Source organism: Delphinapterus leucas, chromosome 20 (assembly GCF_059928025.1).
Source record: "Delphinapterus leucas isolate spDelLeu-1000000601 "Yukka" chromosome 20, BTC_Dleu_Yukka2, whole genome shotgun sequence".
In the NCBI taxonomy this organism is placed as follows: Eukaryota; Metazoa; Chordata; class Mammalia; order Artiodactyla; family Monodontidae; genus Delphinapterus; species Delphinapterus leucas.
Window position 1 is genome coordinate 50,265,605 of NC_143148.1, and position 26,966 is coordinate 50,292,570.

Below are 26,966 nucleotides of genomic sequence, written 5' to 3' on the forward strand. Positions count from 1 at the left end.
CGCAAAAAAAAAAAAAAAAAAAAGATTAGAACAATCACTAGCTGGGGCAGGGGTAAGTACGTAGGAAGGTCGGTCACGTGAGTAGAGTATAGGTGAAGCAGGGGAGGTACAGAAAGCAAGACAGCAGCCACCTTGGGAGGCCTGATCAGACAGTCTTGTAGGACTGAACACTTAACTCGTGGAATATGATGTAGTCTCCAAGTATAGCTGAATTGAGATGAATTGTAAGACACGCAGCTGGTGTCCCAAGATTCGCTGGCTGGTGTGGGGAACATCCCCCCACACACATGGAAGTGGTACCAGAGCCTGTTTTGAGAGGAAGGGAAATCATCCAAGGCGTCTGCACAAAGGACCTCCTTGATGCAGAAAGAGGGCATCTAGAGAACCTCCCTGAGGCTGTGTGAAAGAATATTATCAAGCCTCAGTTGTGAGTGAAAATGCAGCTCTTTAAGAGAGATGTGTGGTTATTGAAATGTCGTGGCTGCTCACTGGTGAGCCAAACCCCACATCTGGCCCCAGCCATCCTTCCTTTGCCTTAAAAATAATGAAGTGTGGTGCCTTGAGTTAGGGTCGGTATTCCTCAGGGTGCCCATTATTCTCTACTCACCCCCTGTATTGCCTGTCTAGCCTCTTAACCACCCACAGACTCACAGTAATGCACACAAGCCGGCTCCACCGATACGGAGGCCCCAAACCTCAGTTTCAAGAGGAACAAAAATTAGACCAGCATGGAATAATTTTTTATTGGCTTGTTGGTGGATTTCTTTGGGCTCATCCTTGTTTTTCAGCAACTTCTTTCAACCTGGCTTATAATTATGCAACTACAGTACCTGCTAGAATCACTCAGCCTTCCAAACCCAAACACATTCACCCTTATCCAAATGTAATTTATCTGAAACGCCATGTTGGTGTGAGCATTATGCATTACTGCATAGGCTTCTATTTCCTTCTTAAATAATGAAACACCCTAATGGAAAATATTCCCTCTAAATAAATTTTAATGAGCACTTATTTGCCCAAACTGTCCTTTCTCTGAATGACAGAAATTTAATATGAACCTGAATTATCAGGGGCATTTTGTGATAATGGGCTTTGCGAATAAATCATGCAAAGATGACTTATTTTCCTATATCTTCTAAACTGCAAGTGCTGCGGTAACAACTTCCTCTCAAATGCAAAGTCAGTACCAACGTCTTAACTTGCATCTCTACAGGGAAATGTCACATCAGAAATCATGTCAAGGTGTAAGATATTACTGAAGATCGAAGGCAACAAAAAACCTAATTGTTATAGAAGGCATATATCTCTGACTTTGCCACTACAAATGAAAATGCTTGTGTCTGCTACATTTTTGTTGTTGTTGTTCCATGCACTGAATTGGTTTTCTGAGGAAAGAAAGCAAATAGGAAATACCACCCTGTATCCCGGGCAGGCTAGGAACTTGGGCCTGATTGTGCTAAGCAAGGATGAGAGCAGGGTCAGATGCAGAATTTGGAGAAGTGCCTTCCAGAGGAGAGCTCCAGTGTCAGCAAGGATTATGAGTCTATGAAGTAGGGAGCCAGATTTGAGGATGACCCCTTAGATTACAGAATGCACACCGTTAATTACTCTTCCAGGCCTTCTCTCCATCTGAAATGCTGCCAAAGGGAGCCATTGCCATTTCTGAATCGTTTTTATAATAGAAATGACACTGAGAGGAATCATTTATTCAGTTATAAAAAAATTGTATCACACACCTACTAGAAGCTTCAGATTATTAAAGAACAACAATAAAAGAGAGAGCTTCCATTTTCTTTTTTATTATTGAAGTCTAATTGCCATATAACATTGTATCAGTTTCAGGTGTACAACATAATAATTCAACATTTGTATACATGGCAAAATGATCACCTCCATAAATATGGCTAACATGGAGAGTTTCTATTTTCAAAGAGCTCTGTTCTGGGCTGAGGAGCTCACAGTGAAGTCAAAAACACCTCAGTGAGTATCAGTCAGATTCTTTTTTTTAAACCGGAAAAGTGTCAGCTCAATGAGCACCTCCAGGGGACAACGGGGCACAAAAATCCCACTCTTCCTGTTCCCAGGAGGCTTTGGGCATGGAGGGAAGCGTGGACTCCAGATGCTGAGGGCTGCATCACCCACCAGCCTCCATCCACAAGGTCAATGAACGCCCCGAACACTCTGCATCCTTATCAGTAAAATGGGAAAAGAACACCCATGTCGTAAAGCAGTTGCGAGGTGCTGACAGGCAGTAAACATTTCAGGAACGTTCTCCTAACCTCCTCTCCCATGAGCACTCTCCTGTCACCTCTCCCGCCACCGCATCATAGGACTCCGTCTCCCCCCACACTCTCCTGGCAGTTTTGTCCAGGGCCAGCTCTGTCCACAGAGATGATCAAATGATTAGAATATGGAATCTCAAAGACGATATGGGAAGTGGAATTATTTAGTCCATGGAGAGAGAAGGTGGACAAAATACTATACAATGTGATTAAGATGATTTTGTAATCAATAACGGTAATATGCCCCCTCCTACTTTACGTACCTGAATCATTAATCCTACTAAAAAAACATAAAAATAACATTTATAAAACATTTAAAAGTTACGAAGCACTTTCATATTTACTTTATCATTTGATTTTCAGAACAATCTGGTATTATCAGCAGGACAGAAATTTTACTAATGAGTTTTAAAATGAGGAAACTGGGGCTCTGAGGATCTATATGGCTTGACCCAGTCATACAGAACATTGATGAAAAAACAGGACTCACATAAACCTTTGCTTCCAAATCCTATCTCCTTGTAACCTGTCATACTGCTTGAATAAATATCTCTAAAAGGGGACCAGCCTTACGCAAGAGGGAAGACATATGGGAACATATGTATATGTATAACTGATTCACTTTGTTATAAAGCAGAAACTAACACACCATTGTAAAGCAATTATACCCCAATAAAGATGTTTAAAAAAAAAAAAAAAAAGAGGACCAGCCTTGACTTATGCCATACCAGTAGGCCTACTCAACAACTCAATTTAAATGTCATATTGGTAACTCAAGCTAGGTCCAAAACTTTATTCTTGAACTCACCACACACCTTCACTCCTTCAAAGCTTCCTGTCTTCATGCAGGTGCCACCAGTCACCCCAGTGTTCATGCTGGAAGCCTTGAGGTTACCCCTGACACCTCACCTTCATCTACCTCTTGAATATCTCCTGAATCTGACCCCACCATCCTAGACAAGCCACAATGATCTCTTCCTTCTCACTGCCATGCCCCCTGGAATTCATTCTTGCCCCACTCTAATGTGATCCCCCAGACACCACCAAAGTCATCTTTTAAAGCCTGGATGTGAAGCCACCCCTTCCCTGCTGCAGTCCTCCGTCTTAGTCCTCTCAGAGCAGAGCCAAGTCCTTCATGAGTGGACCACTGCCTGCTGCTTTGATCTCATGTGCTCTCATTCTCCCTACAACACCAACCCAGGACTCTTTTAGGTCCAGGCAGCACATCTCTGCCCACCTCTGGACCTTTCCATAGGGCACTCTCTCTGGGTGGTGGGTCCTTGCTGCCCACAACACCTGCTTCCCTCCCACTCTCCCGTGTGTATTCTTCTAAATGCTTTTTCTCTTCCTGGTTTTTTTCCTCAGCTCCTCTTTTACTCCAGGTGGTAGGCAGAACAATGGCCTCTCCACTGATCTACATCCTAATTCCTGAAAGCTGTGAATATGTTACAGGGCAGAAGAGATCTTGAGATGCAATTAAGTTACGAATCTTGATATATGAAGATTATCCTGGCTTATCTCACTGGTCCCAAAGAAATCACAAGGGTCGTGATCCAGGAAAAGTAGAAGGTAGGGGAGTCAGAGAAGGAGATGTGACTGCAAAAGTGGTGGTTGGAGTGATGTAGTTACTGGCTGGGAGTCACAAACCAAGGAATGTGGGCAACCTCTAGAAGATGGAAAAGGTAAGGAAACAGATTCTCCACTCCAGCCTCCAGGAGAAACACAGCCCTTCCAACACCTTGATTTTAGCCCTGTAAGACCCAGTTCAGACTTCTGACCTTCAGAACCTTAAGATTTTTTTTAAGCTTCCACGCATATTTTGTTACAGCAGCAACAAGAAACTAATACCCCTCAACTCCTACATCCCAGGTCCTCTTAGGCCCCCTCGTCTTGCGTTTGCATAGCATTCTATTCTTCTCTTAACTGCAGGTAGTTCGCTTGCAAACAATTTATATGGAATATTTTGTTTAATGTCTGTTCTCCTGGCCAGAGAGTGTGGCATTCCTCACATAACCTGATTTGGCCTCCACTGATTCCCCAGCATCCAGCACAGGACCTGGCCTAAGAAGTAATTCACGGATTCAAAGAGCAGGAGTCCGAGAGCATTGCTGTGGCAGGGGAAGCAGCATGCATCAATATAATGATGAAAATAAATTGGTTATTTTCAAAGAAAGCGGCAACTGACAGGCAGCGTGTGTTGATAAGGAGGAGAAGGACTGTCTCCCAGGGCTGGCTCACTACCTTTCTAAGTTGACACAGGAGTGGATGCTGCTTGCAGGGGTGGTACAACCTCTCCAGTGAGCTTCTGAGTTTGCATCACAAGGGACTGAGTGGTCAGGTGCCTCTGAGGGACAGAGGACATGGCATTCTAGGTCCCTCTACTCTGAAAGGGAGTCCTCCACCAGGAAGAAGGGAACCTGGGGCAGGGCTTGGTTTCCACGTGCTCTGGAGTACAGAGTTATGGGAAACCAGCAGCATGACCGGGTGGGAAAAGAGGAGTAATTTTTTAAAATTAATTTATTTATTTTTGGCTGTGTTCGGTCTTCGGTTCTGTGGGAGGGCTTTCTCTAGTTGCGGCGAGCGGGGTCCACTCTTCATCACAGTGCGCGGGCCTCTCACTACCGCGGCCTCTCTTGTTGAGGAGCACAGCCTCCAGACACGCAGGCTCAGTAGTTGTGGCTCACGGGCCTAGTTGCTCCGCGGCATGTGGGATCTTCCCGGACTGGGGCACGAACCCGTGTCCCCTGCATTGGCAGGCAGATTCTCAACCACTGCGCCACCAGGGAAGCCCAAAGAGGAGTAATTTTAAGTGCCTAACATGTACTCACATTTTATTCCCAAGTGGTAAAACACACACACACACACACACACACACACACACACACACCTCCCACGAGCAAGCTTATTTAGGATGTTTTAGACAATAAGACTTCCCTGTGAGGAAGAACTCCAGTGCGGGGCTTGACATGATCCCTTCTGAAGTTACACGCATCAAATTCTGGCTCCCTCATTTATAGTGGATGGACCAGAGTTGAATCCCTAAGTCTCTCATTTTCCTCATGTGCAAAAGGACTTTGTAACGCTCACCTCATCAGACTGTTCCCACGTCCTGAGGATTAAACAGGAACATGCCGGTGAGATGCCTGGCGCACATCACGTGCTCAGTAATGGTCGGAATTGTTACCATTATTCCGTGGGGCAGGAGAGATGGATGATGACATTTATTGGTGCTTTTTATAAGCTGTGCACTGTCTCTGGAGCCTTCACAATCACGATCTCGTTGTATCCACACCACACCCGTGTGGTCGAGAGAATCATCCCCATCTTGCAGGTGAGGAATCTGGCTCACAGAGGTGGTGTGATTTGCCCAGAGCCAGACAGAGTGTAAATGGCAGAATGTTTGATCTGGTTCTAGAACCAGACTGGCCTGGCTGGAGGTGGGCTTGGCTGTTCTTTTACTGGGGAAAAGAACAGTCAATAGCTCTGTAGGAACACTGCTGGAGAGAATCCTGATGTGAGCATAACATTTCTGGGAAAACGAAACTGGCAAACCTTACTGTCAACCATCAGAAGGGGATCAACAGGAGGAAAGTACTCTGGGAAAGCATTTAAAACAAAAAAAATCTTCTTTGAAACAGAGCGGATTTCACTAGACAAACAGAGAGGCAAATTCATGCAATTATCTCTGCATACACCCCTGTCATCTTCTCTCTTGGTAGACAGTATACTTTATTTCTTAAGTAAAGTGGGGAAAAAAAGATATGTTGTTATTCATACATTAGCAGACTGAAAAATCTCTCTCCCCCTGCTTCTCTGTTGTAGTCATCAGCACGTGTTATGATGCATTTTGGGAGCAGGTCAATTAAGGCATCTGTAAAAAACTAGTAAAAGAAATGTTTCTCGGTGTTTGCTAGTGGGAAGAATACCATCAATTGCTTCCCGATTTGGGGGAGAAGGAAACTAAGGGTCTCTCCCTCAGTGGAAGTGAACTCTTTGCTCCAACCATATGTGCCTGGAAAGTAGGAGCATTAACTCGTGGGGGAAGACATGCATCCACAGGACTTCCCACTGCCCGCACACCTACCACCTGGACAACCGGCTCCTCTTCCCAAGGCCCATCTGGGTTCCGTATCCCCAAGGAGGTGAAGGCTAGCCCTCGCTGTCTGCTTGCTAAGCCTCTCTGGGGACTGATGGGGTGAGTGTGTGTTGTGGGGCTAGAAGGGTCCAGGCATCTGCTGGCCAGATGGCATGGTCCTAGCTTTCACGTGACTGTGTCTACCCACCGCAAATTGGGCTAAGAACACATATTCGTTCACAGTCCTGAACTCTGTTTCCTTCCAGTACCCCCTCTGGTGGAGCCCCAGAGTAGTGAACACCCTTCTTCCAAACTCACAGAAGCCCTTAGACATACTTCTTGCTATATTTGCAACTGTACGAAAACAGACTTTTGTACATTCAGAAATATTAACCTACTGGGATACTCAGTCCTGGGGCTCCTCAGGGAACCCAATGGGAGTCAGAGTGGCTGGTCGATTCTGTGGTCCCCCAATTTCCTCCTTTGCCAGGCCTGTCCCGCAGGTGCGCTGAGCCCAGAAGACATTGTGAGCACCGGTCTATGCCTTCCCTCCATGGAGACCCAGGGCACAGCTGGATCACAAGGCCAGACAGAAAGGACTTATGTGAAGCCATCCTGGTGACCCAGGGGAAGGATCAGAAATGAAAATCTACCATGGGAAGCAGTGAAGCAAAAGGTAAAAAGAAGTAAGTGATAAACCAATTGTACAGCAGACTCTCATTGTTATTGAAACAATAAACTGTATAAATGTTATATTCATATATCTTGAAAAAACACCATAAAGAAATATAGCAAAATACAAAATTTTGAGCTTCTTCCCCTGCCCCGACCGCTAGGAAAACAGGTGACATTTATTTATTGATTTACATATGTATGTATTGTATGTATGTGTTTATTTATGTTTGTGACACAGACCTATTTTTTCCCCAAATTTTCTACATTAAGCATGTACTTTTGTCATAATGACAAGAAAGCTACTGTTTAAAAAAATTACAAATGATCCACACCGGCCTATGAGTTTGAAGGGAAAACCATTGATGGAGACAAACAGAGTCATTCTCCAAGCTTCCCTGTAACTAAGAAACTGAAGGTTTAAAATGCTCACATCAGCAAACATGTAGTCATTAGGCTATAAAATTTTAAAGACGTGGATGTAAGTGGCCACCTTTGTACAGAGCAGACTAAACAGAGGCAGCTTCCTCTTACCCCTGATCTAGTTCCTCACCCTCACGGGGCAGGGCGGCTCTCCTTTGACCATCTCCATCCTCTCCTGGAGGTTCAGGGTCCAGGAAGCTACACACCAAGGTCGACAGCAAAGAAGTGAGATGGGTCTGATGCAAGACAAACTCAGGGCTACAGTGTGGAGAAAGCAAACGAGACTGCAATCCCAGCTCAGCAACCACCGAGCTGGCAAATCTTTGGACAAGTTATTGATTGTCTCCTGGACTCATGCTCCTCATAGGTACCAGGGTCCTCTCTTTTGTCTCCAAGGAACTTCTGCGGAAGTCTCACAGAACACTGATTACTCCTCAGAAGAGGAACTGGGAAAAACGACAAACGTGAATCAGAAAAACAAACCAACCATCTTAGCTCAGTAAACATAGAATGGAAGTAAAGTGTGTTTACCTTTACTTTTGCTTAAAATGAAAGAAAACCAGGACACCTGGCCCTCACACACGCCTCAGATACAATGGTACAACTGTACAATAATTATACAAGTGATCTGGTGTTTCAAAGTAATGCCGGAATGCCAGAATCTTCTAAGCCTCTATTGTCCAATATGGTAGCCACTAACCACTTGTGGCTATTAAAATGGGGCTAGTCCAAACTGAGGGGTGCGGTAAGCATAAAATACACCCTAGATTTCAAAACTTTAGCATGAAGAAATGGTAACGTATCTCACTCACATTTTGCATTAATTATACATTGACCTCAAAATATTTGGATAGAAGAAATCAAATTATTAAAATTAATTTCCCCTGTTACTTTTCTTTTAGTGTATCTTATAAGATAATTTAAAATTACTTACATGGCCGGCACTATATTTCTACCAGACAGTGCTGAGCTAGATGAAAGGTCTTCTTTCTGGGGATAGGTCCTACCTGTATGCCCTTCCAGCCACCACGTGGCATGATGAGAGAGCTATGTGAAGGGCCCTGTACTGGGTTATGGCGGCTGTGATCTGAGCCACTGTTTCTTCTTCCCTCCTTCTTCCTCTTCTTCCTTGCTCTCTCCTCTTTTTCCCTTTTTTGTAACGTCATCTATGCCATTGGCCTGCCATTGCTAAGCTCTAATAGGAGTGAGGTGTCAGTCAGATCATTAGCTGCCATTACACTTCACTCATCATTAGCAGCTGAGTTACTGGGAAGGCTCCACTCCAGGTAAAATCATTACCCGCCAGCGAGATGTCACTTGTAGAGACAGGTCTTGCCTGCTCAGAATACTTCCAATGTTCTTTAAGTGACAGCGCTCTGATTTTTCCTTGCAAAACTGATCAATGCCTTTCGTTGTGTCAATCATAGTGCCCTACACTCTCCCCCTCCTCACTGGACATTCAGGACAATTTGACTCCATTTTCCAGAACTTGAGCCTCAAGAGAAATGACGCACCATGGGAATGAAGGTGGATCTAAGCCGTTGCTATATATTCTCATTTGTCTCCAAAGAAGAATGACCAATCGCACCTGCTACTGGATTCTTAGAGCTGCCTTGACACTGTGCCTGACTGATTTTCAATTCTCCCTTCAATCTGTTGAGTCATCTTCCTGGTTATAACTGGTTTTAACCTGGTTATAATGAAATAACTTTCTTTTGCATGTAAGCTACGGGGAGTCATTTTCCATTCGTTGCGGCCACAGCCCTCTATGTCACTATTCTGATTCAGCAACTGTAAAACGTATGTAGGGATCTGGCTGTAAATATTAGTATCAACAGTAGAAGCACAGAATAAAGAGATAAAATGGTTGAAATTCAGCCATCAGCTTTGTCTTTGTAAGAAACTACAATTGGGGACAACTGAGGGGAAGCTACTGTAGAGCACAGGGAGCTCTACTTAATGTACTGTGGTGTCCTAAACGGGAGGGAATTCCAAAAGGGAGGGGATCTATGTATAAGTATGGCTGATTCATTTTGCTGTGCAGTAGAAGCTTACACAACATTGTAAAGCAACTATACTCCAATCAAAATTAATTAAAAAAAACAAAAAAGAAACTACAACTGGGGAATTCCCTGGCAGTACAGTGGTCAGGACTCTGCACTTTCACTGCCGAGGGCCAGCCTGGGTTTGATCCCTGGTCAGGGAACTAAGATCCTGCAAGTTTCGTGGTGTGGCAAAAAAAAAGAAAATGAAAAAAGAAAAAAAAGAAAAAGGAACAACTACAATTGACCTGGTTCCCAGCTAGCTCAGTTAAACACAGAGCTGAAATTTACCACTACCTTGAAGATCTTACCTCCATGCCAGAGGGCTGAGCTCTGGGAAAAAGGAGTTAAGAGGAAGCAGATGGCCTGGATTTCTCTAAGCTTTCACTTTTTAAACACTACTACAGTGAGTTCTCACTCAAGCTGTCCCATAGGAAATCAAGTTTTGATGTTGTGTCTAATATCTCTGAGTTATCTTCAAAGTACACCTTAAATTTTGTCCTCAAAGATGCACCTATTCTCAGCGACATGTAAAAGAATGAAATTAGAACACTCCCTAACACCATACACAAAAATAAACTCCAAATGGATTAAAGACCTAAATGTAAGGCCAGACGCTATAAAACTGTTAGAGGAAAACATAGGAAGAACACTCTATGACATAAATCACAGCAAGATCCTTTTGACCCACCTCCTATAGAAATGGAAATAAAAACAAAATAAACAAATGGGACCTAATGGAACTTAAAAGCTTTTGCACAGCAAAGGAAACCACAAACAAGACGAAAAGCCAACACTCAGAATGGAAGAAAATATTTGCAAACGAAGCAACGGACAAAGGATTAATCTCCAAAATATACAAGCAGTTCATGCAGCTCAATATCAAAAAAAACCAAACAACCCAATCCAGAAATGGGCAGAAGACCTAAACAGACATTTCTCCAAAGAAGATATACAGATGGCCAACATGAAAGAAGCTCAACATCATTAATCATTAGAGAAATGCAAATCAAAACTACAATGAGGTATCACCTCACACCAGTCAGAATGGTCATCACTGAAAAACTCTACCAACAATAAATGCTGGAGGGGGTGTGGAGAAAAGGGAACCCTCTTTCACTGCTGGTGGGAATGTAAATTGATACAGCCACTATGGAGAACAGTATGGAGGTTCCTCAAAAAACTAAAAATAGAACTACCATACAGCCTAGCAATCCCAGTACTGGCCATATTCCCTGAGAAAACCATAATTCAAAAAGAGTCATGTACCACAATGTTCATTGCAGCTCTATTTACAATAGCCAGGAGATGGAAGCAACCTAAGTGTCCATCCACAGATGAACGGATAAAGAAGATGTGGCACATATATACAATGGAATATTACTGAGCCATAAAAAGAAATGAAATTGAGTTATTTGTAGTGAGGTGGATGGACCTAGAGTCTGTCATACAGAGTGAAGTAAGTCAGAAAGAGAAAAACAAATACCGTATGCTAACACATATATATGGAATCTAAAAAAAAAAGTTTCTGAAGAACCTAGGGGCAGGACAGGAATAAAGACGCAGACGTAGAGAATGGACTTGAGGACACGGGGAGGGGGAAGGGTAAGCTGGGACGAAGTGAGAGAGTGGCATGGACATATATACACGACCAAATGTAAAATATCTAGCTAGTGGGAAGCAGCCATATAGCACAGGGAGATCAGCTCGGTGCTTTGTGACCACCTAGAGGGGTGGGATAGGGAGGGTGGGAGGGAGACGCAAGAGGGAGGGGATATGGGAACATATGTATATGGATAGCTGATTCACTTTGTTATACAGCAGAGACTAACACACCATTGTAAAGCAATTATACGCCAATAAAGATGTTTAAAAAAAAAAGATTCTCTTGTGACATATAAATGCAACTTCAATTACTTTTGTTATTTAGGCAGAATCCTGGTGGTTTCACCTGTTAATTGAGGTAAAGGAGGGCTTTCTTTCCTCCCAAAGGATGGCCAACTTTCCTCTTATTTGAGAGTTTTAAAGACTTGGTCATTGTCTCTCACTAATTCTAATTGTTACTCAATATACGTATCTCTAGCATTTTATTTCATCAAGGGAAGAGAAGAGGACGATACATAAAACTTAATGGAAGTTTTGCAGCTGCAAGCACTGAATCTACTATTCCTAAAATGCTTTGCATCTGCAAAGTAAGTTAACAAAAAATTGCTTGTTTCTTCATGAACTCTATACCTGTAAGTTCTGTATTTATTAGAAAGGTTAGTGCCAGCCAGGGACAAAGGAGTAGGGGTAAATATAAATCCCTTGAAGTGTGTAACCAAGAGACTGAAGTAATATTCACTTACACACAATTGTTTATTGACTGCACACAAACTTTCAGGCACTGAAGTAGGGATTTCACTTGTTTTTCACAACAACCCTGAAGGTTACGTATCCATTACCCAATTTTAGAACTGAGAAGGCTGAAAACCAAAATAATTAAGTCATCTGACTAAGGTCACTCAGCTAAGAAATGGCAAAGCAAGGTGTCAAACCCCAGGAGGGGCAGCCAAGATGGTGGAGTAGGAAGACGCTGAGCTCACCCCCTCCCACGGCTGACCAAAGTAATAGCTATTTACAGAACAACTACTGATGAGAAGACTAGCATAAAAGATCTTCTATCGCTAAAGATATAAAAAAGGAACCACAACAAGATGGGTAGGAGGAGTGTGATGTGATATAGTCAAGACCTACACCCCCAGGTAGACAACCCACAAACAGAGAGGAGCACTAATATCCAAAATACACAAAGAACTGAGTTTTAAAAAAAACCCAATTGAAAAATGGGATGGACCCCAAATAGACATTTTTTCAAAGGAGACATACAGATGGCCAATAGGCATAGGAAAAGATGCTCAACGTCACTAAGCATCAGGGAACTGCAAGTCAAAACCACGATGAGATATCACCTCACATCTATCAGAATGGCTGTCATCAAAAAGACAACAGATAGCACGTGTTGACAAGAATGTGGAAAAGGAGGAACCCTCACGCACTGTTGATGGGAATGTACATTGGTACAGCCACTATGAAAAACAGTATGGAGATTCCTCAAAAAATTAAAAAGAGAACTACCATATGATCCAGCAATTCCACTCCAGGGTATTTATCTGAAGAAAATGAAAACACTAATTGAAAAAATATATACGCACCCATTGGTTCATTGCAGCATTATTTACAATAGCCAAGATATTCAAGCAACCTAAGTGCCCATTGATATATTAATGGATAAAGAAGATGTGATACACACACACACACACACACACACACACACACACACAGAATATTACTCAGCCATAAAAAGAATGAAATCTGGCCATCTGTGATAACATGGGTGGACTTAGAGGGTATTATGCTTAGTGAAATAAGTCAGAAAGTGAAAGACAAATACTGCGTGACTTCACTTATATGTGGAATCTGAAAAACAAAACAGATGAACAAACACAACAAAAACAGAGTCATAGATGCAGAGAACAAACAAGTGGTTGCCAGAGGACAGGGTAGTGAGGGGAGGAGAGAGACAGGTGAAGGGGATCAAGAGGTGTAAACTACCAGTTACAAAATAAAGGCCACAGTATGAAATGTACAGTGTGGGGAATATAGTCAATGATCATGTGATATCTTTGTATGGTGACAGATGGTAACTAGGCTTATCATGGCGAATGTTTTGAAATGTATAGTAACATGGAATCACTGTCCTGTTCACCAGGAAGTGTTCAAAACTTTGTAGGTCAATGTACTTCCAAAACAAACAAACAAACTCATGGAAAAAGAGATCAGATTTGAGGTTACCAGAGGCAGGGGGATGGGGGAAGGGATAATTAGATGAAGGCATTCTAAAGGCACAAACTTCTAGTCATAAGATAAATAACTACTAGGGATGTAATATACAACATGATGAATGTAATTAACACTACTGTATATTACGTATGAAAATTAAGAGAGTAAATCCGAAGACTTCTCGAGGAAAAATAATTTTTTTCTCTTTCCCTAATTTTGTATCTATATGAGGTGATGGACGTTCACTGAACTTACTGTGGTAATCATTTCATGACATATGTAAGTCAAATAATTATGCTATACACCTTAAAACATATACAGTGATGTATGTCAATTGTATCACAATAAAATTGGAAAAAACATTTTTAAGGTTTTAAACTCCAGTGATATCTAATTTCAAACCTAATTCCTTCCATCAGATCTTCCTGTTTCATTGCTATTGTTGTTGCTGTTTAATAAAATTCATTTTAGTAAAAAACTAGAACTCAACTCTGAACTAACATAACCGGTTTCTTATGTTAGCCCTTAAATAAGATGTGAAATAAGACTTAAAGAAACAGACCCCTCATCGAGGATGGATGCACGGAACCAGCAAGTGGTATTTTAGGCACCACTCTTTAAACTTAACTCTGGTGCCCACCCATCAGACTGAAGCTGTCTGATGTTAGAAATTCATTGTCTTTTATCTGCCACAGACTCCACAGACTGCATATTCTCCCAGGTCCTACTGCTTGAAGTTTCTGGATCCAGGGACACTGCCTGCTTCGGGCATTCTGTGACTTGTTAGCTGTCCTTCCTCACAGGTAACATCTGAACGTACTTTGCCTCTCCCTGAGGTAAGTTGAAAATGAAAGAATCTGATTAATTCTACAGGTTAGCACCCTCCCCCAAACCTGCAGTCCCAAGTTCCTAAACGTCTCACATCTAGATCCCGTCCTTCTAGATAAGTATTTTAGCAGCTGCGTAACTTTATTATTCTCTAACTCTCCATCCAGGATAAACCGCTTCTCAAAGGAGCTGTACTCACTTGTGACTTTCAGCAAAACACCTAAAATAATTTAAAACACAAGATAAGGTGATACCATTATTTTCTTTAAAAAAAGTCATGGATGGGTTTATCCTATTACAATATGTGGTTGTTTCCTAATAAAGTCACCAGTGGGTTTACCAGCTCCAAGGCTGGGTGTTTCTGGTTCCACCTGCTGTTTCAACATCTCTCTCTGAGGTTAGTTTATGTTATTGTGTTTGAGGCTGTCCCACAGAGATGGCAATCACTGCCCACCAGGTCTACTCCCAGATGTTAGGGAAGCATCTTTTCTACAATTCTTGATTACAGGAGGGGAAGAGGCAGCCGAATTCATTTCCTTCTCACAACTTTCACATGGCCCTCTCCACCCTCAAGCTAGTGTCAAACCTGCATCTACTTCTTGTCTTGAGTGTTGGGCCCTTAGAGTGAGAGAGAGAGAGAGAAGGGAAGGAGAGGGTGGGAGAGAGGCTGAATGAAAAACAGATTTCACGGAAAAGTCTGTGTATAATCTTGGAGGGGAATAGGGGAAGGCAAAAAATAAAAAGGATTGAGTCAAAGAGTAGGATAACTGACCTTCATCAATGATATTCTCTCTGCTTCTGAACATTTATTTTTAATGTTTTTGGACAATAAAGAAATATTTCCTGAAGCAACAAAATAGATATTATACTCTGCCCCACTTCTTCCATATGTATTCCAATTCTATATGTCTGATAAAATTGAAAATTTAAATGTTTCCAAAGGAAGCACTGATCGGGACTTCCCTGGCGGTCCAGTGGTTAAGACGCCGTGCTCCCAATGCAGGGGGCGCAGGTTTGGTCCCTGGTGGGGGAACTAGGATCCCCCACGCTGCGCGGCCGAAAAAAAAAAAATATCAAGCACAGGACACCCATACCCCCGTGGCTAGACGTGCCATTTAAAATCACTCAGCAAACATTTCCAAAAGCCAAATGAATCTGGCCCCAAACACATCTCAGTCTAACTGGAAAATAAACACTCGCCTGGCTATTGAGAAGAAGGTACGTAGAAACCCTATGGTTCCATGGAAGGAAAACTGAGGTCATCCTACAATGGAGGCCAGCAGTGGGTAGCGTATGTTCTGGAAAATTTCTAATCCAAATAATCCCCTACCCTTTTTGCTTCATGGATAGTAAATGAAGATGACTCTCTGCATCCGATCCTGGCTCCTGCGGTTGCTAGCTTTGTGACCTTGGGGAGGACGTTTCACTTCTCTATCAATTCATTTCATCAGCTATAAAAATGGGCGCAATTATATTTGCCTCGTAGGACCATCGTAAGGATTGAGCAAGGTCGTGTGTATGAATGAGCTCGCTTAGTCCCTGGCATGATAGGTGATTAATGAACGTTAGATTTTTTTTTTAACATTAGATTTTTTTTCTCATAATTTGAGACTAACACTTCTGTTTGAAAAGAGCCCTGATTTTCACTACAAATATCATTGCAGCCAACTTGTGGGTTGGGGTGAGAGCTGGGATGAGAACTCCAGACTTCTCATCACATACTGATCAGCTTTGCAAAGCCGGCAACCTGTCAGATGTGGAATTTTAAGTTCCCGAGACTCAAAAGTGGAGGGTTGTTTTTACCTCAATGGATTGTGTGAGTGGAAAGCAAACTTTGTAAAACACCTGGTCCTGCAGAGCGTTGGCGCACGGCACGTGGGTGTGTGGATGTATCCTGTTCCAGAGACTGTTGTCAGCCACCGAGTCATGAGGATATTCTCCTAAATTATATTCTAGAACCGTTCTTGTTTTACGTCTCATATTTAGGTCTACAGGCCACCTGGAATTGATTTTTGTTCTATGGTATGAGAAAGGGAATTTATAATAACTATTTATTATAAGATAAAGCAGGTGAGGATACTCAAGACCAGCTTATTCTTCAGTAGACTCTTCTTGATTCATGACCTTGATCCTCCAGAATTACTGGGGTTCCACCACAATCTATCTTCCTTTCTCCTTGCAGCCTGTATCAACTCTCTTTCCTACTCTTCAAGCCAGTTTCCTATATAAGCAGACACATCTAGTTAGGAAAAGAGATTGCCTGTCTTCTGAAAGCCTGCATTCTTCCTAAAGGATGGTCTTGGAAAATCTCTAAAAGGCTGGAGTGCAGGTGGAGAATCGCAGCGGGAAGAGCCAGGGCGCACCCCAGCCCATCTTCCTAATCTTCCGTTTATATCAGCTTGGCAGGGAAGGTGACTGGAATGACGACTGAGGCACCAAGAGACAGCTTGGAGACTTCTGTGAGGATCTGGCAACTGGACAAGTTCCACAGATCAACCTCCCATCACACCAGCGTGAGCATGCAGGGGAGAAAGGGCAATACAAAGAGGAAACTGCGGTCCAAACTTAGATGGTGCCCACTTGACACTCTCACCAGAGCCTTCACCTGTTCACGTGCTTAAAGAAACGAGGAGTGATTGCGCCCCCTGCAGGACGCAAGGGGCGTCCCTGGTACCCAGGAGGTCATCAGTGATTCTGCGAGCTTCAGGGTGCACAGCTTACAGGGGGCTCTCCATCATCCCCGAAAATTTAAAAAGAAAAATAGCATTCTCACAGCTGAGCAGCTGCCGATAATGTTCATTGAAAACAACTAAAGCAGCCTGTGTGTTGTCAAAGAGCCGCATGGCACCTGAAAAACTAGCATTCTCATATTTTAGGGGGGGAAAAAAAAGGAAAAAGGAACTCTTCTATCTCAAAAGACACAGATTTTCCCAATTCCGAGAATGTGAATTACAGCCAACTCACGAAGTCCTTTGAAATTAACAGGTTATATTGGAAGAACTGCCACAGCCTTATCTAAAAGTAAGCAAGAAAAGCCCCACTATGATGAAAAAGCAAAACAAACTTCTAAAACATGCCATGGCCTGAGATGAAGAAAAATTAAGGTGTTTGCATAATAATGTCCCAGAAGAAGCCCATCATATATTTCTGTGAGGAACTTGGTTAGGGGACCAACAAGTCACATTTTCCTGTGTGGCAGAACACATAACATGAGGATTTTAGAGTTGTGGGTGGCCAGGATATTTATGAAGATGCAGGAAAAGTTCAGGTCTAAGAAATAAGATGAATGAATATGTACAGAAAGAAGCATAAGCAGGGGCAGGAGATGGACAGAGAAAGAGATCTCAGGATCTTTTCAGGTTTGGATTCCGTCACTCTTGAAGTCCAGCTCCTTCCCGCCCTATGTGCCATGAGGTACACTTGAACTGATTTTGTAGCCACTTTTTGAATGAGCTGCCTCGAGGTGGGTTCTCTTACTTTCAGTCCAGAATCCTAACAACTACAGCAAGTGTTAGGAGATGGGCCAGTGAACAGGGAGGCTGTTTGCGAGGCACAGGGCTGTGCCACAACACACGACATCACTGACAAAACTCACTCTGTTCCAGGGGTGCTGACATCCCGCATAAATTTCTTGAATATCAGGTTATACAACAGAGAAACACATCACATTGGATGTGTTCTGTCTGCAAAGGAGATGGAGGGTAGACTTGAGCGGGCATCTCAAAGCAGCTAGGATGTGTGATTTAACTATTCCATTGCACTAAGGAAGGCCATGTAACCTGGAGCTGGCAGGAAAGTCCCACTTCAAAATACTCTGCTAACATCCGCCTTGACATTGCCACAATCCTCCCTTAAGAATTTATGCTCATCCTTACTCAGGAAAACCCAGCTAAATCAGTTTCCCAGATTCATTCTTTCCAGTGGTCCAGTGATGAGCAGAAGATTTTAGTACATGCATCACAGGGCCAAAGAGACAATCACTTTTCATCTGCATTCATGAAACCCTAACGATGCTGACATCAAGCACCAATGTTGTGAATTCCGTGTAGTAGGAATACATTTTTTTAAATCACTTACATTTTTCTAATTATATGACCTTTAGCAAATTGCTTAAACTCTCTGGGCTTCTGTATAGTTTTCTGTAAAACAGCATTAATATGCATTTCTTCATATGATTATTGTGAATATTAAATAACTTTACTAATACAAAGTGCTTAGTATAGTACCTGGCCCATGATACATGCTGAATAAATATACGTTATTATTATTACTAGAAGTACCTGGCTGCCTCCACTGACTCGATTTCAGTGGCAGGTGGACTTTGCCTCATCCAAAACTATTTCAGACACCACTCAGGCCATCAGAGATTCAACACTTTGGGTTGTCAAATAATCTCTACTGTAACGCAAGAAAATTCTAGTAGGAAATATGAAATGCGACCTAATGGTCGGTCATTCAAGCCTTTTATAAAATAGTTTTCCAAGTGGATTATTTCCTCCTAATATGTTTTAATGAAAAGAAGAATGAGATTAACCATCAGACTCTTGAAAGAGGTAAAGATCTGGAGGACTGACATGGGGGTGGGCTGGTATCACAGTGCTCCGTAAGTCTCTATACTCACCAGGCAGAGAGCTGATCTCCTGATATAACAGATACTCAGAGCTTCAGACTTTTAGGAACAGGTGCCTCCTTACCAGGTACATGGATTTTTTCTGCCATCTACTGGTCATTTTTGAGGACAACAGCCTTTATGCCCACATAAAAGGCGTCCCACCCTGGACAATTTTAAGTACCTCACATAAGTGGAATCATAATTTCACAAGTGTACATATATGTCCAAACACATCAAATTTAATGTACGTTAAATATGTTCAGGTTTTGCATATCAATTATAGTTTAATAAAGCCATTAAAAAAGAAGAAGAAGAATTCACTGGCTCCCAGGCATCTTTTCCAGCTTACACTTTCCAGGAGCTGCCCCTGAGATCTTACATGAGAGGGGAAGAAAAACAAAGGCCTGAGTCCTCAAGGAGGCTCAAACCCCAGACTGGCTATTCAAAGACCTATAGCTTAGCCACTGATTCTCCACATGGCATCAGCCTGTCACTTCTCTCTCCCAATCTGTTTTCTCATCTATCAGATAAGTCACCCTGGCTGGTCCCTGCTAGCTCTAATACTCTGATGTTCTAGTGTCCCCTCAGATTGTAAATCTTTGTTTAAAGAAGTATATCTATACTTCCTTCATTAATAAAACTAAATTGAGGGACTTCCCTGGTGGTCCAGTGGTAAAGAATACACCTTCCAATGCAGGGGATGCAGGTTCCATCCCTGGTCAGGGAACTAAGATCCCACATACCGCGGGGCAACTAAGCCCACGCGCCATAACTACTGAGCTCGCACGCCTCAACAAGAGAGCCCGCGAGCCGCAAACTACAGAGCCCATGCTCTCTGGAGCCCGCGTGCCACAACTAGAGAAGAGAAAACCCGCACACCACAACTAGAGAGAAGCCCGCATGCCGCAGCAAAGAGCCCTCATGCCACAAGGAAAGATCCCGTGTGCCTCAACGAAGATCCCACGTGCTGCAACTAAGACCCGATGCAGCCAAAATAAATAAATAAATCTTTAAAAATAAAAAAAATTTAAATAAAACTAAATTGAGGAGAAATTATAACATTTAGACAGTTAACTAATTTACTAGTCTCTAGGACAACAGAGTGGTAAGGTGGGTGAGCACAATGTTTCCACACCATCTGCCACTTGGGGGGGCTCTTCCTTCTTAATTGCCTTATAGAGGCTGTATGAAACGGATTCATTTACTCTCAAGTCCATACGTAAAATGCAAAGAGCAATGAACAAGTGACTTGTTTCTAATACTCAGCTCTTCCTTGATGAATGACAGAAACGCTTTAACACATAGTCATTTATTCATTTGTTGGATTTATTTAACCTTGATTTTTCCATTTGTCATGACACAGATTGGTTTAATTCTTCCCCAAAAGGACTGCCATGCTCTTTACACATTATCATACTCTCTAACATTCTACTGGCTTCTAAAATCTCTCCTTTCCCTTCATCACTATTCTTTCCAATAATTAAGAGAGAGAAATCTGAAAATAATGGACTCCTTAAGATCCCGCTGGCTTCCCACAGCTGCCATCACTCAGTCCGAACCTGCATCATGCCATCAAAGCATGCATGGATTGGGCCCTAGAAGGGACATTTGTTTACTGCTTTCTCAGCCTCCCCACTTCCCTACCGGCTGCAGCACCTGAACTTTCTTCGAAAAACTATTCCCTGCTATGGCTTGAGTAGTCTTCACCTCACTTCCAAGCCTAGAGTGAACCTGTATTGCCACAGGCCACTCTAAATGACCCTTCTCCTGGCCACAGTGGTCGGTTCAGGGTGGACACATAATCCAACCTGAGTCAGTGATCAATGAAATTTCTGCAGACTTCTGAGAAACAGACTCTCTCCAATCCCTCTGGACAGAAGCAGGACATATGTAGCCAAAGAAGTTGCTTGTACCATCTTGGGGATGAGAGGGGAAAGACTACTAGAAATTGGAGTAAGCACCAAAGAAAAAAAGAAATGGAGAAAGAAACTGAATCCTGGTCAGATCACTGGAGCTCCGGACCAAGTCTCACCCTTTCCCTGCTGGCCAATAAAGTTTGTTAATTATTTAAGGCAGCTTGAGTTGAGTTTTCTGCCTTTTCAAATAATAATAGTCGTAACTCATATAGGTCCCATGCAAACTTTTCCTAGACTTTGCGTTAGTCCTCACAGACTCCTTTCTTTTGATCTCACCAGACTAAAGGAGAATATTCAGGCAGAAGGCCCAGTGTGGGTGAAGGCCCAGGGGTGCTCATCAGGTTCTGGGGTTGCTGACTTGGTCATTAATAACTGGACCTGGGAATGGGGAGAAGGCAGAGGCAAGGGTGACCCCAAGGGGATGGACTTGAGTCACTTCGGGACTGATTGCTGTTGCCATTAAGTTTGGGGGAAGGAGACAAGGTTCAGTTTGGAACAATTCAAATTTGAGGGGAGTTTTCCTACCCAGCTGTGAAAGCTGCTGACTTGTCTGCCACTGCCAGGAAACTGGCAGGTCCTTAAGGGCATGGACTGTGTGTTCTTCATCTTCAATCCATCCTCCAGAAGACCCCAAGGATGGTGTTCAATTAATGAAGAAACAAATAACTCTAAGCTACATTACCCAAAAATAATTAGAGAATAATTAAGTCCTGGTCTCTTCTGTGGGTCTGGTGATTAAGTTTGTGAAAGTTCTGCAATGCCTGATGGTGGGAAGGAGTCTGTCAGTGGGAGAGGTGGCACTGAAGCTGTACCTTGAAGATACTGGTGGAGGAAGGGGAGTAGGGCATTCTAGGCTGGGAGAAGGACTTGGGCAAAGATGCTCCTACCTCCCCATCTGACTGGGGAGTGCCGCTACACTCTGCAGAATTATATCACTGTTCCAAACAATTGGAGAGAGAGCCAGAGGGAAGCAACCAATAAGGGATCCCACGTGATCTGACAACCGGTGACCCATCACAATGGCCAGAGAAGTCAAGGGCACCAGGAAGGAATTGTGTTTGGAGAAATAGGTCGTAGCAGATTAAACAGACAAACAAAAAAAAGGTTCTTAACTGCACCGTTCTACCTCATTCAGCTGAGTCAGGAGACCATTTTGTGTGCCTCTATTGAAATCCAAGGAATAGGAAATGAGGCAGCTGGTGCTGGTGTTTCGTGCCTCTTTTTTCTGATTACATACAAGATGGAGAGAAAGGAGAGGGGACTCTAAGCCACTGTGATAAACAAATCCAGAAGCTAATTGCATTGTTGTGTTCTCTTCGCCTCTGAAGGAATTTTCCAGAGGATGAGTTACAGACAAATTTCTATTTTAAAAAAGGAAGAGTCTAACTCCCATAATTGTTTCCAATTTAAGAAAAAACATCTTCAAAAGGACATCATTACTTCTAAGCTAGTTGTTCCATACGCATTTTAAAAAGAAAATATGGCACAACCTAAAGCAGCTTTCTGTCGGCTATTGGGGATTTGCATGAGAATGATCAAAGGGGCCTTTTTCTTCCTCTCTGAGATATATAACCTATTATCCGTCTCCTCTTAAAAGGCTCTCTGGGTGTTTGCAGTCATTCTTCTATCATGACTGTTTACACTTACAGGCAATATAACTCTCATGGCTGGTTTTATGAATTTCTTATCTATCTGCAAGGAAGTACTTTGAAACATTAGAAAATCCATTCAAATCTTATTTTCTGGCAGCAGGTGACTTGGAAATGATTTTGTGCTCCTTCTTGTTTTCTAATTCTTTGAAGAGTGATGCTGCCGACTGGCTTTACTACTTCTACAGGGAAACGAATCTGGGATGGAGACATTTGTGAAAACAGTGGCCCTCACCCATCATCATTATGCAATTTACACCTTCCGAGTTTTTTGTGACCAGATTAGATTTATCTCAAAGGAATAATGAAATGACTGGGGCCTTGCATTCTGGAAATTTGCTCATGTTTTTGCATTTTAATATGAACACTATACAGTAGAACAGAGGTGGTGTGGAATAGCAGAAGAGGCATGGAATTGGGGACCATGAAATCCCAACTTGGCTTGATGAAATAATTTAACCTTTTAAGGCCTCCGTTTACCTTATCCCTAAAATGTGATTGTTACATCCACTCCAAAAAAAGTACTGAGGATTAAATGAGATAACATATATCAAATATCTCTTATACATGATAGACAGTATTGGTTCAGGGAATAGGTTCAGTTGGGGGGAGGAGCGCACTGCCAGTAACAGCATTATTATTATTGAACTTTAAATATTCATCCAATGGAGAAAAACATTTAAGTAGGAGAGTCCATCTCAAATTATCCATGATGATTGCAAAGGGTTACATAAATAATACGAAATTGACATTTTTCAATGCGGGATATTTTTATTGTTTTATTAAAGCTAATATATGCTCACTTTCAAATGTTTAAATGATACAATTGTATAGTGGGAAGTGAAAATCCCTTATAATTTTATACCTTCCTGCTCTGAGATATGGTGATTATCCTTTCAAATTTGTTTTTGTACACATATAAAAATAGTGCTAGAACAAAATAATGGATTCTTCACTCAACAATAAGACTGGATCTGGATGGGCTGGAGGACCATTTTATCTCTAAGGCCTTATCTCTGGGATGGAGCCCATTGGGAACTTCAGACTTTTGACCCAGTTTGCAGGCCAATAGCAAATGAGGCTTTCGAATTACTCTAACCGAGTGGTCGTGTGCTGTCCATTATCAAATAATGTCTCAAAACATCAATATTTCCTGCTGGACTTCCCTAGAAAAGTAATGACTTTTACTGAAGGATAATTTCAAAAAGGTAAAAATTTGACTCATGTAAACATATGATAAGCACATGTCAACAATTCAATATATATTTAATAACTTAAGAAATCACTTAGATGGTACACCTGGTTCAAAGTAGAGTTCAAGGAACAGAAATTTAAATAGTCATTCAATGGGATGCTGAAACAAATTTGTTAATAGATGCAAAACTGGTTAATGCCCTTCAGGGCCATAAACTGAAATCTTTGGAGTTTAGATTTCTGACTGGACAGAAATGTAAAATTTAACGTCTAAAATCAGTGTTTCAATGCTCCCGTCAAATAATAAGGAAAAAAGTTAAATACGGACGCATTCGCTTAGATAATTAAATAATCCTTGGATGAGACCTTTCACCAATGACCTAGTATGACTTTGAAAGGACATGCTGTCATCTCTTGCTTTATTTCAAAATTGTGCATGTTAACTTTCTTTTTCAAATTCTTTTCCTGATTAGATTGTTACATAATACTGAGCAGAGCTGCCTGTGCTATACAGTAGGTCCTTGTTGGTTATCCATTTTAAGTATAGCAGTGTGTATCTCAAGAATATTAATTATAAGAATAAATATTAGTATTAATTATTCTTAATAGTTATTTAAGCTTGCTCTTGCTTGTTAAAGTCATGTCCCTATTATCTTTTGACTCAAAATCTTTTCACCTGTCTTTGATTTCCTTTTCATGTCTTTCATGCTTTTTATATATATATATATATATATAGAGAGAGAGAGAGAGAGAGAGAGAGAGAGAGAAACAAGATCTTAAGTTACCTTCACTTGCTCTTTTTAATCTTATAGATACATAAAACGACAACAGTGAGACTGGTTCCTTGTCACCAGCCAGGTCAATTCTATCTCCCATTGTAGAGCTGATTCCATCAAAACATAGTAATTAACTATTAAGATTCCTGTTCTATTGTCACTTTTTGCACATTTCTCTAAGTTTCAAGCTTAGAATAAATCCCTCTCATGCTCTATCCCACCCTCAAGACCATATAAGGTGTCTCTTATGTGTCCTAATGCACTTGTCATACTATTATGACACACTTCTTAGCCACCTACCACCACCAACATACTCTCCTATTAACTTGGAATCCTTAAGGGCAAAGACTGTCTTCGTCCCATTTCCTCAGGTCCTGGCTTATACTAGGCACTCAATAAATAATACTTGAATCAAGGAATGAGGTATGGATACTATTCTTATCGTCAATGAAGCAAATGTGAAAATAAATATTAAAAATTAATTCAAAACTTCCTTGCTCTTCTCCCTGCCCTGCTGCCATAGTTTTGTTTTAGTCATTCTACCAAACTTTCTTTGTCACTCAACTTAAACATCGTAAAACTCTCCATCTTTTTATGTTCTAATTAGTACTTTCGCCTTTACTTAGACCATTTACTCTTTAGGCGACATAGCAAGATGGTCAAATTTTGAGTTTCTGAACTCAAAATTGAGCTTAGCTGTTCATAACCAGCTTTACTGAATGGTAACAGGGATTTAATTTTGCTCTGTAGTCAACAGCTATGAAAGGGATTTTTCCCCTCTCAGACCTAAAACCATTTAGTACAGCATTTTAATTTTTTACCCAACACTTCCTTCTTACCCTCTTCCCTCAAAATCACAAGTTGTCCAATCTGCTCTTGCCAAGGGAACTGGATGTTTTCTAGAGACCAGCAACTTCTATGAAAAACTGAGGTCCTACTCTTTCTATCCCTCCCATCACAGATACTCAAGTTTCCCAGGAAGGCCCCCAAAATCAATTATGTTTACACATCCAAGGATTGGGATAGCTGTGGTTATGAGGTGAGGACTTCTCAACAATCACAATTACTTATTGCAGGTGAGCACCCTGTCCACATACAGCCCCTTCGCCTTGCTACCCACTCTACTTCTGCAACTGTAGCACCGCCGAGGACCAAGGGCCCCTTCTCCATGATCTCACAGATACTTCCCAGGGAAGAATGCTGGACCATCATTCATGGCTGACTCCATACCAGCCTCAGGGTTTCCAGACCCTCTGGGGCCAACTACCTAGGGGTCAGAGCGTGTCCTTCCCTGGGGTCACCCACACAGGCTGTGTTGACTCTCAGGTCGTGCTCTCTGATCACCGCAGGGTATCTGAGGAGGGAGGCGCTGTACTTCACAAAATGCCACCCGGTATACTTCTGGTACCGGCTCACCAGGGAGCAGAGATTAGGTTTCAAGGCACTGTACAAAAAAGGATGCAAATGTCACGTGAGTGGCCTCCTAAGCCTTTTTTCTCTGCAGCCCAGGCACTGGTGGTTGTCCCACGTCCTTGTGCCCAGAGCTCTCTCCGTTCTATCTCCCTCTATGGATGACCCCTGCTCTCTCACCTTCTTCCTATTCCCTGGCCGCCTCCTGCCCCAGTTTCCCTCCTGTTCCCCGCCCCCCTCACTCTTCCCTTTAGCCTCTACCTGTATTCAGACCCTTGTCTTTTTAGGGTGGGGTTGTGAACAGGAGTGGGTAGGGGGTGGCAACAAGCCCTGGGTCTCTCTCCACCTCTAGGTTCAGCCATGCCTCCTCTGCTGGCGCCCTTGCCCTCAACCTGATGTCAAAGAGTGTGTGTGGCAGCAGAGAGCCTGTGACTACCATATATGGGAAGGAAACCAGTCCTTGTACTCCATGTGTGCCCTCATGCGCTATGGTCACTGTGAATGGACCAGAATCCAGACCCATAATTATCAACCCGAAACCACTACTCCAGAAACAATTCCTGAGATGCTACCTTTTACATTATAGGGTTTTAATGTTGTTTTTTGACTTGGCTATTCTTAACAGAATTGAGTTAGTTTTGTATACATTCATTGAGGTGAACACTTAAGTTCTGTTTACTTTCTGCAAGTAGTGTATGCATCAATAAAATTTATAAAAATAAATCCCAAGCTTGCCAACCCACCCTGGTAACAAATTCCTTTCATCTTCTCAATTCTTCAATCATCTCTTATCTCTTATTGATCCAGCAACAGCATGCCTGACCCTAATCCCTCTCATTCCAGAGTTCCTGACATTTCCCCAACCTACCAAAAGCAAGAGCCCTGGGTTCACACAAAGGGATAAATCCAGAGAGACTGGAGTCAGTCTCTACCTGACATGCCCTGACCCTTTCCCACATGATACGCAGAAGTAAGAATTACTGGGCCAGGGAGGAAAAATAATCCTTATTCCCACTGAATCAAGACTCCTTTGCAAATATAAAAATCATTCTTTGTCAGAGCAAAGTCCTGAGAATAAAATATGAGACTCAGACTTTTACAAGAACAAAAAGAGGAATATTTTTAGGACTTCAAACTCAAAAGGCACACAATATGAAGAAAAATATTAATAAATTTGACTACTTTAAAAATAAAACATCTTTCCGAAAGTAAAATAAAGCACCATGAACACTATAAAAATATAAGATGCAGACATAGATTGGAAT

At 42.2% G+C, this 26,966-nt stretch overlaps 1 protein-coding gene across 1 annotated transcript; it reads left to right on the plus strand.

Moving 5' to 3' along the window:
* Positions 1 to 5,421: 5,421 nt before the first annotated feature.
* LOC149744705 (metalloproteinase inhibitor 4-like) lies at positions 5,422 to 26,378 on the plus strand. Its single transcript, XM_089902486.1, has 4 exons — positions 5,422 to 5,613; positions 25,223 to 25,367; positions 25,641 to 25,762; positions 26,054 to 26,378. The coding sequence occupies exons 1-4, from the start codon at positions 5,422 to 5,424 to the stop codon at positions 26,285 to 26,287; spliced, it is 693 nt and encodes a 230-aa protein (XP_089758612.1). The 3' UTR covers positions 26,288 to 26,378.
* The last annotated feature ends 588 nt before the right edge of the window (positions 26,379 to 26,966 follow it).